Source organism: Zea mays, chromosome 4, assembly GCF_902167145.1.
Source record: "Zea mays cultivar B73 chromosome 4, Zm-B73-REFERENCE-NAM-5.0, whole genome shotgun sequence".
Taxonomy (NCBI): domain Eukaryota; kingdom Viridiplantae; phylum Streptophyta; class Magnoliopsida; order Poales; family Poaceae; genus Zea; species Zea mays.
The window spans coordinates 65,982,026-65,995,438 of NC_050099.1; the positions used below are offsets into that span (position 1 = coordinate 65,982,026).

A 13,413-nucleotide genomic window follows, 5' to 3' on the forward strand; every position below is an offset into this window, starting at 1 on the left:
CTTAGAGCAGAAAGATCATGACCATTTTTTCTCCAGAGATCATGAGTTAGACCTGATCGATTTAGCAGCCCTATGACAAAGAAAATACTGAGATACAAAAAGTGACCTCAGAATTTTCTCATTCTTTATCTTTAATATACGATGAATTTGAATTCAAAATTTTATACAGTGGTAGAGTTAGTAAGGTGGTAGAGTTGGTAAAGAAGTACATTCATATTTTTTTAGGATATTTTGTGAATTTTATTAGCTAGTTTATACGGAGTTTACACAGAAATACTGATTTTCGCTTGATACGTTGCCATTAATTATAGAGATTCCTTTTAGGAACCAGTAACAGCGACAAAAAAGCACAGGCGTACCGACTTTTTTCTCTGGTTCTTTGATACATGAGAGTGGACGAGATAGGGCGAATGAGTCTTTCGAGTATTATTTAGTATTTATATACTAAATTACGAGAGAACTTTTATGATACTTTGCTAAATAATTTTTTTCGATTTAGATATAAAGTCTTTGGCCCGAAACACTTCATGCAAAAATCATGGATCCGCTCCACCAATCACATGTAAAATTGTAAGCCGGCCGGCCGGCCGGCCGCTGGTCCGTCGCCTGAGAGCGTGGCGGATAACGCAACGTGCCTGGACTGGAGCAGATCATGTGCTTGCTCGGTGCCACTGCCAGGCCACTGACAGGTCCACTGTATTTTGCACGTGCAAGTACCGCTGGGACTCTGATCTTGAATACAAATTGCATCAGACGTTCGAGGTCTCAGCATCAGAAGAACAGTTCAGTAATTAATTATGACATTCAGAACTTACCAGATGATTCCACATGTACCATAAACAATGGTGATACAAGGGGTGAGAGGACGAACCTAGCAACAATCAACGTACCAACAACCACATCACATGGATCAGCAATGCATGATGCTCTCTGTTCGTGTTTGGTACATAACAGATGAGTTCTCAAAGGACTGGATGCTGCAAGATGCGTTGCCCTACCTCTCAGGCAACACTTCCAAACTATCTATCAATCCAGTTCTCCAATTAACAACTGGCGTACACAGGTAACAGTAGGCAAACACAACATGTACTTACACAAAAAAAAGGCCCTGTATTTTCTACAGTTAAGCACGGTCCCGAAAGAATGTACTGCAGCTCAGTGTTTCACTACCAGCAGCATTGGGTCTCCGGCAACGACGTAGTACTCCGTGGTAGTTACTGTATATACGAGCTTCACCCATAAACAATTCGACATAACCCTTGGCATCTTCAAATTCAGCTACAGGCTATAGCTGGGCCGCAAGGATCTCGTTCCAGGTGTCAGGCACGCCGGGAAGGCACCAGTGCAGGCAATCCTGAACGCCAGAAGTGGCCTTGATGCTGTACCGTGAAATATGCCCTTCGTCCCTCAGCCGCGATAGGGCAGTGACGTCCAGGAGCCTGACCCCGGTGCCCCTCACGGCGCCCTCGGCGTCGGCGTCCTCCGAACGGTCGAGGTGGACGCCGCTCCCTCCCTTGGCCAGAGGGCTGGTGTTGTCGCAGCTGCCTCCGGTGTCCCAGTCACCGTTGAAGAAGTGCCGGGGCGATATCGACCTGTAGAACGCCTTCAGCTTGGGGTGGCGGGGAAGCTGCGTGTCCACCCATCTGACGACGCTGTGGACGGTGAAGTTCTTGGCCTTCCAGATGACGGCGGTGTTCCTGTCGCTGTTCGGCGCTCCGCCGAGATACATCTCCCACCTGTTCGCCCTCAGCTTCCCTCGGTTCCAGTGGTGGCCGGTGTTGAGGACCAGAACGTGGAGCCTGTGGAGGTTGCTCTTCAGAAAAGCAGGCGGGCGGTCCAGGTGCATGGCGTAACTGGTCGCTCGGTCTGATGGGTTCAGGGGCTCCAAATCACAGAGCGTTGATGACCAGTGGTATAGAATTGTTGTGTTGGTGCTCGGGAACCGGTAGGCCCAGCCGTCTGGCCTTTTTGCACCCGGCGCTAACACAAAGCCATACTCTGCGCCAACATCTTCTACATCCAGCCTCTCCTTTCCACCAGTGACCATACACATCATCGACTGAAACATCTGCCTCCCTAGAGAATCGCCCACGTAAGCGATGGTTTTATCCTGCATTCTGAAACATATCCAGATTAGTGTTTCTGTGATGTGCTGATTCAAATATTTAGCCAAACAGCACGACATACACCATCTCTAAATTCATCGGAGGTTGGCTATGTAGTATGCACCTTCTCAAGAACTGGGAGGCCTCAAACTCTGGCATCTCACAAGCTTCAGGCTGCCATCTGAATTTTTCATACGCGAAATCTTTTCGCTGGGTTAGTCTGCAGGACCAACTCTCTGAAAGCCACTGCTTACAACCAAACCCTGAGTATAGTGGTCTACGATTGTCAGAAACCCACTTTCCATTCCTGTACTCGCATTCTGTAGGACAGATAAGTGAACATCACATACAGATTAAAGCAACATAACCTGTGCGCCAGCTAATGCACAAGCAAACTGAACAGGAAATAATCTTCTGGATTTTGTGCAAAGGCAATATGAGAAATATGTCAATGGAGAAAACAAGCACATTTGTATGCTCGCATAAGAAATAAATTTATGGTTTCTCTAGCAGCCACAAAGATGAGTATACCTTTCTTCTCAGGAGGTGGCACTTCATTCCCATCTGCAACATCAACAGAATAGCCTATCGTAGACAATGGTGGCAGCGCACTAGTAACCGGCTTTTCTACTTTACCTACTGACCGGTGTGATCGATCTGCACTTGAAAAGTCTTCTTCTGGGGATGTATGCTGGTCTACAAACTTCAAGTTAGCTGCAAGTTCGAAGGAAGATGAAAACAGAGGTCAATGTAGCAAGAAGAAGCTTAAAGAGAGGTAACGTCTCTGTGTGCTTTAAAGATGACCTGGATGAGTCAGAACCAACGGATCTGGCTGGAGGATTTCGGAATCGTAGTATGACGAGCCCTTCTCCCATTTCCAGAGAACAAACAACATGAAGAACGCAAGGATGACAAGTTTAAGCTGCGTGAACCGCAAGCCGTTTATACTCCCAAGCCTCATCCTTTTCTTTTTACCTGTGCTCTGTGACATAGAAGTATCCTTCGCGTTAGAATCGACGAGCGCTTGGAAGCCATCCATCCCCGTGCAAAAAAGTAGGAAAAATGTCGACACTAAACCGTTTACGCTTATTAACAAGAAACACCTTCAGCGGAAATGTAAGGTGCAGACCGCGTCACTGATCCGCTGCCGACAGGTCCCAGCGATGGAGAGGGGCGACGAGCAGCTTGGGCGCGTGAGGACGGCGGATGCAGGGCGATGGAGCGTGCGCGCGCGCGCAAGCAGCAGCGCATCTCAGAATGCGCCGGCGACGCAAACCCTAGCCACCATGGCTGCTTTCCTTTGGGAAGCTCCCATCTTCTGAGAGCCAGCACGACCAACCACCGGAGCTAGAGGAGGAACGGATTGAAGCCTCACCTCATCACCTCACATCCAGAAGAACCCAACCCCGAGCGATCTTCTAAGGAAGAAGTGAAGCGGCCAGGAGCAGGAATCTAATCTCACCCGCCAAACACGGCGCCCAAACCCCAACCCGACAACAACCGGGAATTCGCAGTGGCCGAACCCCGATCTCCGAGAACGGCGAGGCGGTACGAAGGAATGAAGAGTGGGAGATAGAGAGGCACGAACCTGGTTCGCTTCCGCTCCGCCGCGCGTTCGTGGGAGTGGCGGCTCCGGTAGTGACGGAAATGTAGCGGTTGAAGGTCTGGTGGGGTTGGGAGTGGAAAGTGGGGACCGGGTGGGGTGGGGTGGGGTGGGGAGGGCGACTGCGCGGGCGGGACGGGGCGGGGTGGAAAGGAATCGGGAAAAGGGTGTGGAAAAGAAAAGGAAATAAAAGGAAATAAAGGGCACCTAATGTTTGGATCTCTGAAAAAAAATTAGATCTGCAAAATTAAATCTGGATTTACAATTTAATATGTAGCAGCTCTAATAGTGAATCTGAGATCTATTGTAGAACTATTTGATAAATATAACAGTTTCAGATTTATGCAGGGATAATTATATTAGAATTATATATTTTAGCTTTAAGATGGACCCCACATCTTGTTTCTTCCTTCTTCACTGCTAAAACAAAAAAAAAAACAAAAAAGTCACGGCACACCGTCAAGACGCGGTGAGCCTGTCAGACAATCGACAAGAGGTGAATGGCAGGGCGGCGTTGGACAAGCGTGAGGACAGAGGGGCGACGCACGACCTCCTAGGGCAGGACGTGTGGCCAGTCAGGGGCGATCGGCGACGTGTGGCAGCCCAAGGATGGGGACAGTGGAGAGAAGAAACAACTAGGAAGGAAGGAAAAAAGAACGGAACTGTACGTTTGTGTAATACTAGTCGGTTACTCATTCGTTGCGATGGCTCACAACAATATCCACGTAAATTATCCACCAAAAAGATCTCAAGATTTTTTATTGATTGTCTTCGCTCTTCGCATAATATTTTTATGAATGCACGGGTACCATAGGCAGCAAATCAGAGACTCTCATCCCTCGCCTCCCCCACTTCTAAGGTTTCGCAGAGCAGGAGGGGAAGGAAAGAGGCGGACATACCTGTTCGTTGCTGGAGAAGGACACGACGAAGACCTGGGTATCTGAAGGCGACATAGGTAGTATACCGCTAGATATATAGGGAGATAGCACGCAAGTGGAGAAAGAAACCCAGCCGGAGCAACTCCAAACCGAGAGGCACCCGCACCAGGTGTCAATCCGAGAAGGACTAGAGAATACGAGTGTCTTCCCAACCCTGGACCCGCCGAAGCGACACAACACCACCACCAACTCCGTGCATATGCCGACTGCTGCCACGCTACAGGCCTTGGTTGTCCAATATCTTAGAGTGGACTCCTCATCGCCAAGATAACTTAAGCGTGGCAGGCGTCACCATGTCCTCCTCGACGACACGCACGGAGAAAGGTCAGGAGCATGACCAACTCGCCCCGTACCCGCGTCGATGAGCGTCGGTCGGCTCGCCACTGCCCTCGTCCGTTCCCCAAGCGCTCCGGAGCTCGCATTCGAGGTGAGCAACCTACCCATACCTTTATTGCGCCAAGTACCGCCCCAGTGCCCACGAAATTCTTCGCCGGAGTTGATCCGCGCCGCCGTAGGACGCCTCGCCGTGTTCTGCGCCCTCTGTTGCCCCCATGTCGGTTTTGCGCCCATGGCTGGGTTCGCCAGATCGCCCTGAGCGCGCTCGAGCTATTCCCCAAACCCCTAGAGCCCCGTCGTGGCCATCCCCTCGTCTCCGGCGAGACCTCGCCGCGGGGTCGAGCGGCGCCGCCCTCATCCGTAAAACCTTCCCGGCGTTGATCTCCATCGTCCGATCCTGATCGCGCGGTCCAGATCACCGGGTACCGGTTCGCACTTGCGCGCCCTGTCCCCGAGCCCGCCAGTCACTGCCTGTGCCCCCTGGCGCTGGGCCCGACTAGTCAGCCCGCCTTTCCCTCTGGTCGCTGACAACCATCCTCGCCTATCAGTCGCGCCCGCTGAAAGTCACCTAGAGGGGGGGGTGAATAGACGGAATCTGAAAATTATAAACTTAAGCACACACTACAAGACGGGGTTAGCGTTAGAAATGAAATCGAGTCCGAGAGAGAGGGGAAAACAAATCAACCAACAAATAAAGCGGATGAACACGGTAATTTGTTTTTCCGAGGTTCGACTCTAAAGAACCTAGTCCCCGTTGAGGTGGTCACAAAGACCAGGTCTCTTTCAACCCTTTCCCTCTCTCAAGCGGTCACTTAGACCGAGTGAGCTTTCTCCTTAATCAAACGGGTCACTTAGACCCCACAAGGACCACCACACACTTGGTGTCTCTTGCTTTGATTACAAGTCACTTGAGAACAAGAATGAGGAAGGAAGAAAGCGATCCAAGCAACAAGAGCGCAAAGAACACGAACAAAACACTCTCTCAAGTCACTAGGTGTTTGGAGTGGATTTGGGACTTGGAGAGGCTTTGATTCTATTGAATTGTGTCTAGGAGTGAATGCACTAGCTCTTGTATCGAATGTGAAGTGCTGGAAACTTGGATGCTTGGATTGGAGGTGGTTGGGGGTATTTATAGCCCTCAACCACCAATTGACCGTTGGGGCAGGCTGCTGTCGATGGATGCACCGGACAGTCCGGTGCGCCAGCCATGTCACCCAACCGTTAGGGTTCGGGAGCTTCTGACCGTTGGAGGCTTTGTCTTCTAGTGGCACCGGATAGTCCGATGCCGCACCTGACAAGTACTGTTCACTGTCCGGTGCGCCTCTAGCGACTGCTCTGACTTCTGCGCGCACTGTTCGCGCATTGTAGCTCTGCGTCCACGCTTTTGCAATCGACCGTTGCGCTGGATAGCCGTTACTACGCTGGTGCACCGGATAGTCTGGTGGCACACCGGACAGTCCGGTGATTTATAGCAGAGCGTGCTCTGAGAAACCCGAGAGTGGCCAGTTCACTCTGGTACAGACCTGGTGCACCGGACACAGTCCGGTGGCACACCGGACAGTTCGGTGCGCCAGACCAGCGCACACTCGATTTCTTTGCTCCTTTGTTTTTGAACCCTATCTTCAATCTTTTATTGGTTTGTGTTGAACCTTTATGCACCTGTAGAACATATAATCGAGAGCAAACTAGTTAGTCCAATATTTGTGTTGGGCATTGTTGGGCATTCAACCACCAAAATTATTTATAGGAAAAGGTTAATCCCTATTTCCCTTTCAATCTCCTCCTTTTTGGTGATTGATGCCAACACAAACCAAAGCAAATATATAAGTGCATAAATGAACTAGTTTGCATAATGTAAGTGCATAGGTTACTTGGAATTAAACCAATTTATAGTTTCACTAGATATGCATGGATTGCTTTCTTTATTTAACATTTTGGACCACATTTGCACCACTTGTTTTGTTTTTGCAACTCTTTTTGGAAAATCTTTTTCAAAGTCTTTTGCAAATAGTCAAAGGTATATGAATAGGATTGCAAGAAGCATTTTCAAGATTTGAAATTTCTCCCCTTGTTTCAAATGCTTTTTCTTTGACTAAACAAAACTCTCCCTAAATGAAATTCTCCTCTTAGCTTTCAAGAGGGTTTTAATAGATACCAATTGGAAGTATATTTAGATGCTAGTTTTGAAATTTTATCTTTAAATATACCAATTGAAAATATCATACCAATTGAAGAAATTTCTATCACAAGATACCAATTGGAAAAACAAACTTTTGTAAATAAATCAAATTTTTGAAGTTGGTGGTGCGGTCCTTTTGCTTTGGGCTTAATATTTCTCCCCCTTTGACATTAATCGCAAAAAACGGAGACATTGAGAGCCCTTCTTATTTTCTCCCCCAATGGTACAAGAAAGATTATACCAATTTTGAGAGTGATGCGGAGTGACGGCGAAGGGTAAATGATACCGTTAGAGTGGAGTGTAAGCCTTGTCTTCGCCGAAGACTCCATTTCCCTTTCAATCTACGACTTAGCATAGAAATATACTTGAAAGCACATTAGTCGTAGTCATAAAAGAGATATGATCAAAGGTACATAAATGAGCTATGTGTGCAATGTTTCGATTAAAATTTTGAGAATCAAGAATATTTAGCTCATTCCTAAGTTTGCTAAAAGTTTTCTCATCTAAAGGCTTGGTAAAGATATCGGCTAATTGTTCTTTGGTGCTAACATAAGCAATCTCGATATCCCCCCTTAGTTGGTGATCCCTCAAAAAATGATACCGAATGTCTATGTGCTTAGTGCAGCTGTGTTCAATGGGATTATCTGCCATGCGGATTGCACTCTCATTGTCACATAGGAGAGGGACTTTGCTCAATTTGTAGCCATAGTCCCTGAGGGTTTGCCTCATCCAAAGTAATTGCGCACAACAATGGCCTGCGGCAATGTACTCAGCTTCGGCGGTAGAAAGAGCTGCTGAGTTTTGTTTCTTTGAAGCCCAAGACACCAGGGATCTCCCCAGAAACTGACAAGTCCCTAATGTGCTCTTCCTATCAATTTTACACCCTACCCAATCGACATCGGAATAGCCTATTAAATCGAAAGTGGATCCCTTGGGTACCAAAGTCCAAACTTAGGAGGATAAACTAAATACCTCATGATTCTTTTCACATCCCTAAGGTGAACTTCCTTAGGATCGGCTTGGAACCTTGCACACACACGCATACGGAAAGCATAATATCTGGTCGAGATGCACATAAATAGAGTAAAGATCCTATCATTGACCGGTATACCTTTTGATCTATGGATTTCCCTCCCATGTCGAGGTCGAGATGCCCATTTGTTCCCATGGGTGTCTTGATGGGCTTGGCATCCTTCATTTCAAACTTGTTAAGTATGTCTTGAATGTACTTGGTTTGGCTGATGAAGGTGCCGTCCTAGAGTTGCTTAACTTGAAATCCTAGGAAATACTTCAACTCCCCCATCATAGACATCTCAAATTTTTGAATCATGATCCTACTAAACTCTTTACAAGTAGATTTGATAGTAGACCCAAATATGATATCATCAACATAAATTTGGCATACAAACAAATCTTTTGCAATGGTTTTGGTAAAGAGTGTAGGACCGGATTTACCGACTTTGAAGCCATTAGTGATAAGAAAATCTCGTAGGCATTCATACCATGCTCTTGGGGCTTGCTTGAGCCCATAAAGTGCCTTTGAGAGTTTATAAACATGGTTAGGGTACTCACTATCTTCAAAGATGGGAGGTTGCTCAACATAGACCTCTTCCTTGATTGGTCCATTAAGGAAGGCACTTTTCACGTCCATTTGATAAAGTTTAAAGCCATGGTAAGTAGCATAGGCAAGTAATATGCGAATTGATTCAAGCCTAGCTACGGGTGCATAAGTTTCATCAAAATCCAAACCTTCGACTTGTGAATAACCCTTGGCCACAAGTCGGGCTTTATTCCTTGTCACCACACCATGCTCATCTTGCTTGTTGCGGAATACCCACTTGGTACCTACAACATTTTGGTTAGGACGTGGAACTAAATGTCATACCTCATTCCTCGTGAAGTTGTGGAGCTCCTCTTGCATTGCCAGCACCAAATCCGAATCTCTTAGTGCATCCTCCACCCTGTATGGCTCAATAGAGGATGTTGGGTCTATGCTTCGTCGCCGAAGGTCTTATAGGAAGAAGTGGTTCTCGGCTGAAGCTGTTTGTATAAGATAGCCGAAGGTTCCTCTTCGTGAAGCTTCGGTATTATAAACCGACTTAAAGATAGAATGACCTTTTAGTCCATAAAGGTCTGAGTCAATGTTGTAAACTTTTATAAGGGGCATACTTGTAATTCCTCACAGGCTGCGTCCTGTGCCTATAAATAGTGAACAGTATTCCGTTACTGTTCACGCATTCGAGTAATTGCAATCGCATCTTCCGGAATCCAACCTTTTGCCAAGGCAGAGGTATTATTGTATTCAATAACTCAATATATTAAGTAAATACAATGTAATTCGTCTATGATGTATTTATCCCTTTTATACCTTTTGTTTTATGTTATCTTATAATTTTTACTGAAATTTTATTACGAAGATTTAAGCTTCGTAATTATGCTCTTATCAGCCTTCGTCCGGGGTCCATTATCCTCAAGGGAATAATGTTCCATGGACGAAGGACATTGACATTTAACACTTTATGTTGCCTTGTTCTTAATTCATAGCATTTGAGAACGAGTCCCCAACATTGGCGCCCACCTCCGGTGAACTCACTTCCACTTTTTGAGCTAATGACTTCGTTCAACGACCAAGCTGGAGCTACTTCGGACCCGAAGCTGGTGCTCCCGATCACAGGTGGTTCGTCCTCAGAGCCAGCTAACAAGAAACAAAAGAAGGAAGCACAGAGAAGGGTACAACATGTTGGGGTGCAAGGACCCTTCATCAAGTCAAGATGGTCTCACATTCCTATTACCTTCTCCCAAGAGGACCTTCAGCTCAAAGATTACCCACACAACGATGCCATGGTTATCTCTTGTGTTATCAAAGGATTTCTGGTCCACAATGTCTTGGTTGACACAGGTAGTGCAGCTGACATCATATTTGCTAAGGCCTTCAGACAAATGCAAGAGCCAGAAGATAAGATTCATGATGCTACACATCCTCTCTGTGGCTTCGGAGGAAGACAGATTGTAGCACTAGGCAAGATCACCATGTCAGTGACCTTCGGGTTCATCAACAACACTAGAACTGAGCAAGTTGTGTTTGACATTGTTGACATGGAATACCCTTACAATGCAATTATTGGTCGTGGTACCCTCAGTGCCTTCGAAGCAATCCTTCATCCTGCCTATCTTTGCATAAAGATACCTTCGGATCAAGGACCCATTGCTATCCATGGAAGTCAGGAAGCTGCAAGAAGGGCCGAAGGCAATTGGACTGACTCAAAAGCAATCCATAACATAGATGGAGCTGAAGCTTGTGAACAGTACAAATTCAGAAGGGAGAAAGCAGCTTCAGCAGATCAGCCGAAGCCTATGCTCTTATGTGAGGACATAGCAGAGCAGAAGGTGCTGTTAGGCTCTCAATTATCCGAAGAGCAGGAGAAAACCTTGATAAGGTTTTTGTTCAACAACAAAGATGTTTTTGCATGGTCAGCTAATGATCTTTGCGGGGTAAATAGGGATGTTATTGAACACTCGCTCAATGTTGATCCATCCTTCAGAGCCAGAAAGCAGAGGCTTCGGAAAATGTCAGATGATAAGGCCGAAGGTGCTCGTAACGAAGTTAAAAGACTCCTCAGTGCAGGAGTCATCAGAGAAGTAAAGTACCCAGAATGGCTGGCTAACACTGTTATGGTAAAAAAGGCCAATGGCAAATGGCGAATGTGTATCGATTTTACAGATCTCAACAAGGCGTGTCCGAAGGACGAGTTTCCATTGCCAAGGATAGACTTTTTAGTAGATGCAGCAGCTTCTTCCGAGCTCATGAGTCTGCTAGACTGTTACTCAGGCTATCACCAAATTTGGATGAAGAAGGAAGATGAGCCGAAGACTAGCTTCATAACTCCAAGTGGCACATATTGCTATCTTCAGATGCCTGAGGGGCTCAAAAACGCAGGAGGAAGTTTCAGCCGAATGACTGCGAAGGTTCTCCAATCTCAAATAGGCAGAAATGTGCTAACTTATGTTGATGACATCATTGTAAAAAGCACGAAACAAGAGAATCATATTGCTGATCTGCAGGAGACCTTCGCCAGTTTCAGGCAAGCTGGCTTAAAGTTAAATCCAGAAAAATGCGTCTTCGGAGTAAAGAAGGGGAAATTTCTTGGATGCTTGGTTTCAACAAAGGGAATTGAAGCTAATCCAAGTAAAATTGAAGCTATACTTCGGATGGAGCCACCAACTACAAAGAAGGGGGCTCAAAGATTGACAGGAAGATTGGCATCTCTCAATAGATTCATATCCAGATCAGCAGAGAGAAACTTACCATTCTTCGAAGTGCTGAAGTCAGCCGAAGTCTTTCAATGGGGACCAATCCAGCAGAAGGCTTTTGAAGAGCTGAAACAGTATTTGATAGATCTAACAACATTGACTCCACCAATGCCAGGGGCTCCTTTGTTATTATATGTGGCAGCTTCGCACTCAGCGGTAAGTGCAGCGCTTGTCCAGGAGAAGCTTGATGGTCAAGTCAAGAGGCAGGCCCCAATATATTTTGTATCCGAGGTTCTTAGTTTATCAAAGAAAAATTATACAGAGTTGGAGAAGGTACTGTATGCTGTCTTGATGGCCTCCAGGAAGCTTCGACACTATTTCCAAGCTTACAACATAATTGTTCCTTCTTCACAACCTCTGAAGGATATTATGAGGAACCGAGAAGCTACTGGAAGGATTGGAAAATGGGCTGCAGAGCTCAATGAATTTTGTATTGAATATGTTCATAGATCTTCGATTCAGTCCCAGGCGTTGGCAGACTTCATTGCTGACTGGACGCCAGGGGCTCAGGAGGAAGAAACGAATAAAGACAACGAAGCATGGACAGTGTTTTGTGATGGATCTTGGGGAACCTTCGGAGCGGGAGCGGCTGCTGTGTTGGTTTCACCCTCCAAAGTCAAAACTTGTTATGCGGCAAAACTTGATTTTAGTTGCACAAATAACATTGCCGAGTACGAAGCATTGCTTCTAGGTCTTCGGAAGTTAAAAGCAATGGGAATCAGAAGGGCCATACTTAAAACTGATTCCCAGGTTGTTTCGGGTCATATTGACAAGAGTTGCAAGGCTAAGGATCCGAAGCTTGAAAAATATCTGGATATGGTTAGAAGAGTTGAAGCTTCCTTCGAAGGGTTTTCTGTCAAAAATATCCCTCGAGGACAAAATGAGCATGCTGATTTGCTAGCCAAGTCAGCAGCACAGGGGCTGCCCTTACCTTCGGATGTATTCTTCGAAACAATAAAAGCACCTTCGGTGGAACTTCTTGAAAGAGCAGTCCTCAACATATCTCCTGTTTATAGCGAGGATTGGAGAACTGAGATCATCTCTTACCTCCAGGGAAAATTCCTTTCAGATGACGAAGCTTATAACAGGAGGATAGAGGCAAGAGCTCGTCCATATGTCATGATAGAAGGAGAGTTGTACAAGCATGGAGTTTGTGCTCCGCTACTCAAGTGTTTATCCAGAACCGAAGGTATAGAGTTGATGAAAGAAATACATGCCGGCCTCTGTGGATCTCACATTGGATCCAGGCCGTTACTTGGAAAAATTTTCCGCCAAGGATTTTATTGGCCGAAGGCAGCTTCGGATGCAGCGGAATTAGTTCAAAAGTGCGAAGGTTGTCAGAAATGTGCACGAGATCAAAAACAACCTTCGTCCTTAACACAACTCATACAACCCATTTGGCCATTGCAAAGGTGGGGCCTTGACTTGTTAGGTCCGTTACCACCGGCCCAAGGGAACCTAAGATATGTTGTAGTGGCAGTGGAATATTTTTCTAAATGGATTGAAGCAAGGCCTTTAGCCACAATAACTTCGGCCATCGTCCAAAAGTTTTTCTGGCAGAATATTGTTTGTCGTTTCGGGGTACCAAAGGCTATTACTGTGGATAATGGAACACAGTTTGATTCCGAAGCTTTTAGGGATTTCTGTGATCAGATTGGTACGAAGATCCATTTTGCATCAGTCAGACATCCGGAGTCAAATGGACTCGTTGAAAGAGCCAATGGCATTATAATGACAGGAATAATGAAGTTAATCTTCAATCAACCCAGGGGAAAATGGCCAGATCAGTTAACCAAAGTGGTGTGGAGCCACAATACAACAACATCAAGGTCTACAGGCTTTACTCCATTCAAGTTATTATTCGGTGACGAAGCAATAACTCCGGAGGAAGCTAAAACCGGATCAATAAGGGTAATAGCTTCGGCAGAATCAGGTTCCGAA

At 46.2% G+C, this 13,413-nt stretch overlaps 1 protein-coding gene across 2 annotated transcripts; it reads right to left on the reverse strand.

The window, feature by feature from the left end:
• Positions 1-785: 785 nt before the first annotated feature.
• On the reverse strand, positions 786-3,808 carry LOC100191981 (putative DUF231 domain containing family protein). 2 transcript variants are annotated; one of them, NM_001137405.3, is made up of 5 exons: positions 3,694-3,808; positions 2,910-3,087; positions 2,637-2,819; positions 2,230-2,425; positions 786-2,117 (listed from the first exon to the last, which is right to left on the reverse strand). In NM_001137405.3, the coding sequence occupies exons 2-5, from the start codon at positions 3,064-3,066 to the stop codon at positions 1,286-1,288; spliced, it is 1,368 nt and encodes a 455-aa protein (NP_001130877.2). In that variant the 5' UTR covers positions 3,067-3,087; positions 3,694-3,808; the 3' UTR covers positions 786-1,285. The 2 variants fall into 2 exon arrangements, with proteins under 2 accessions (NP_001130877.2, XP_008676461.1); XM_008678239.4 differs by having other exon boundaries at positions 808-2,117; positions 3,209-3,795.
• Between the last annotated feature and the right edge of the window lie 9,605 nt (positions 3,809-13,413).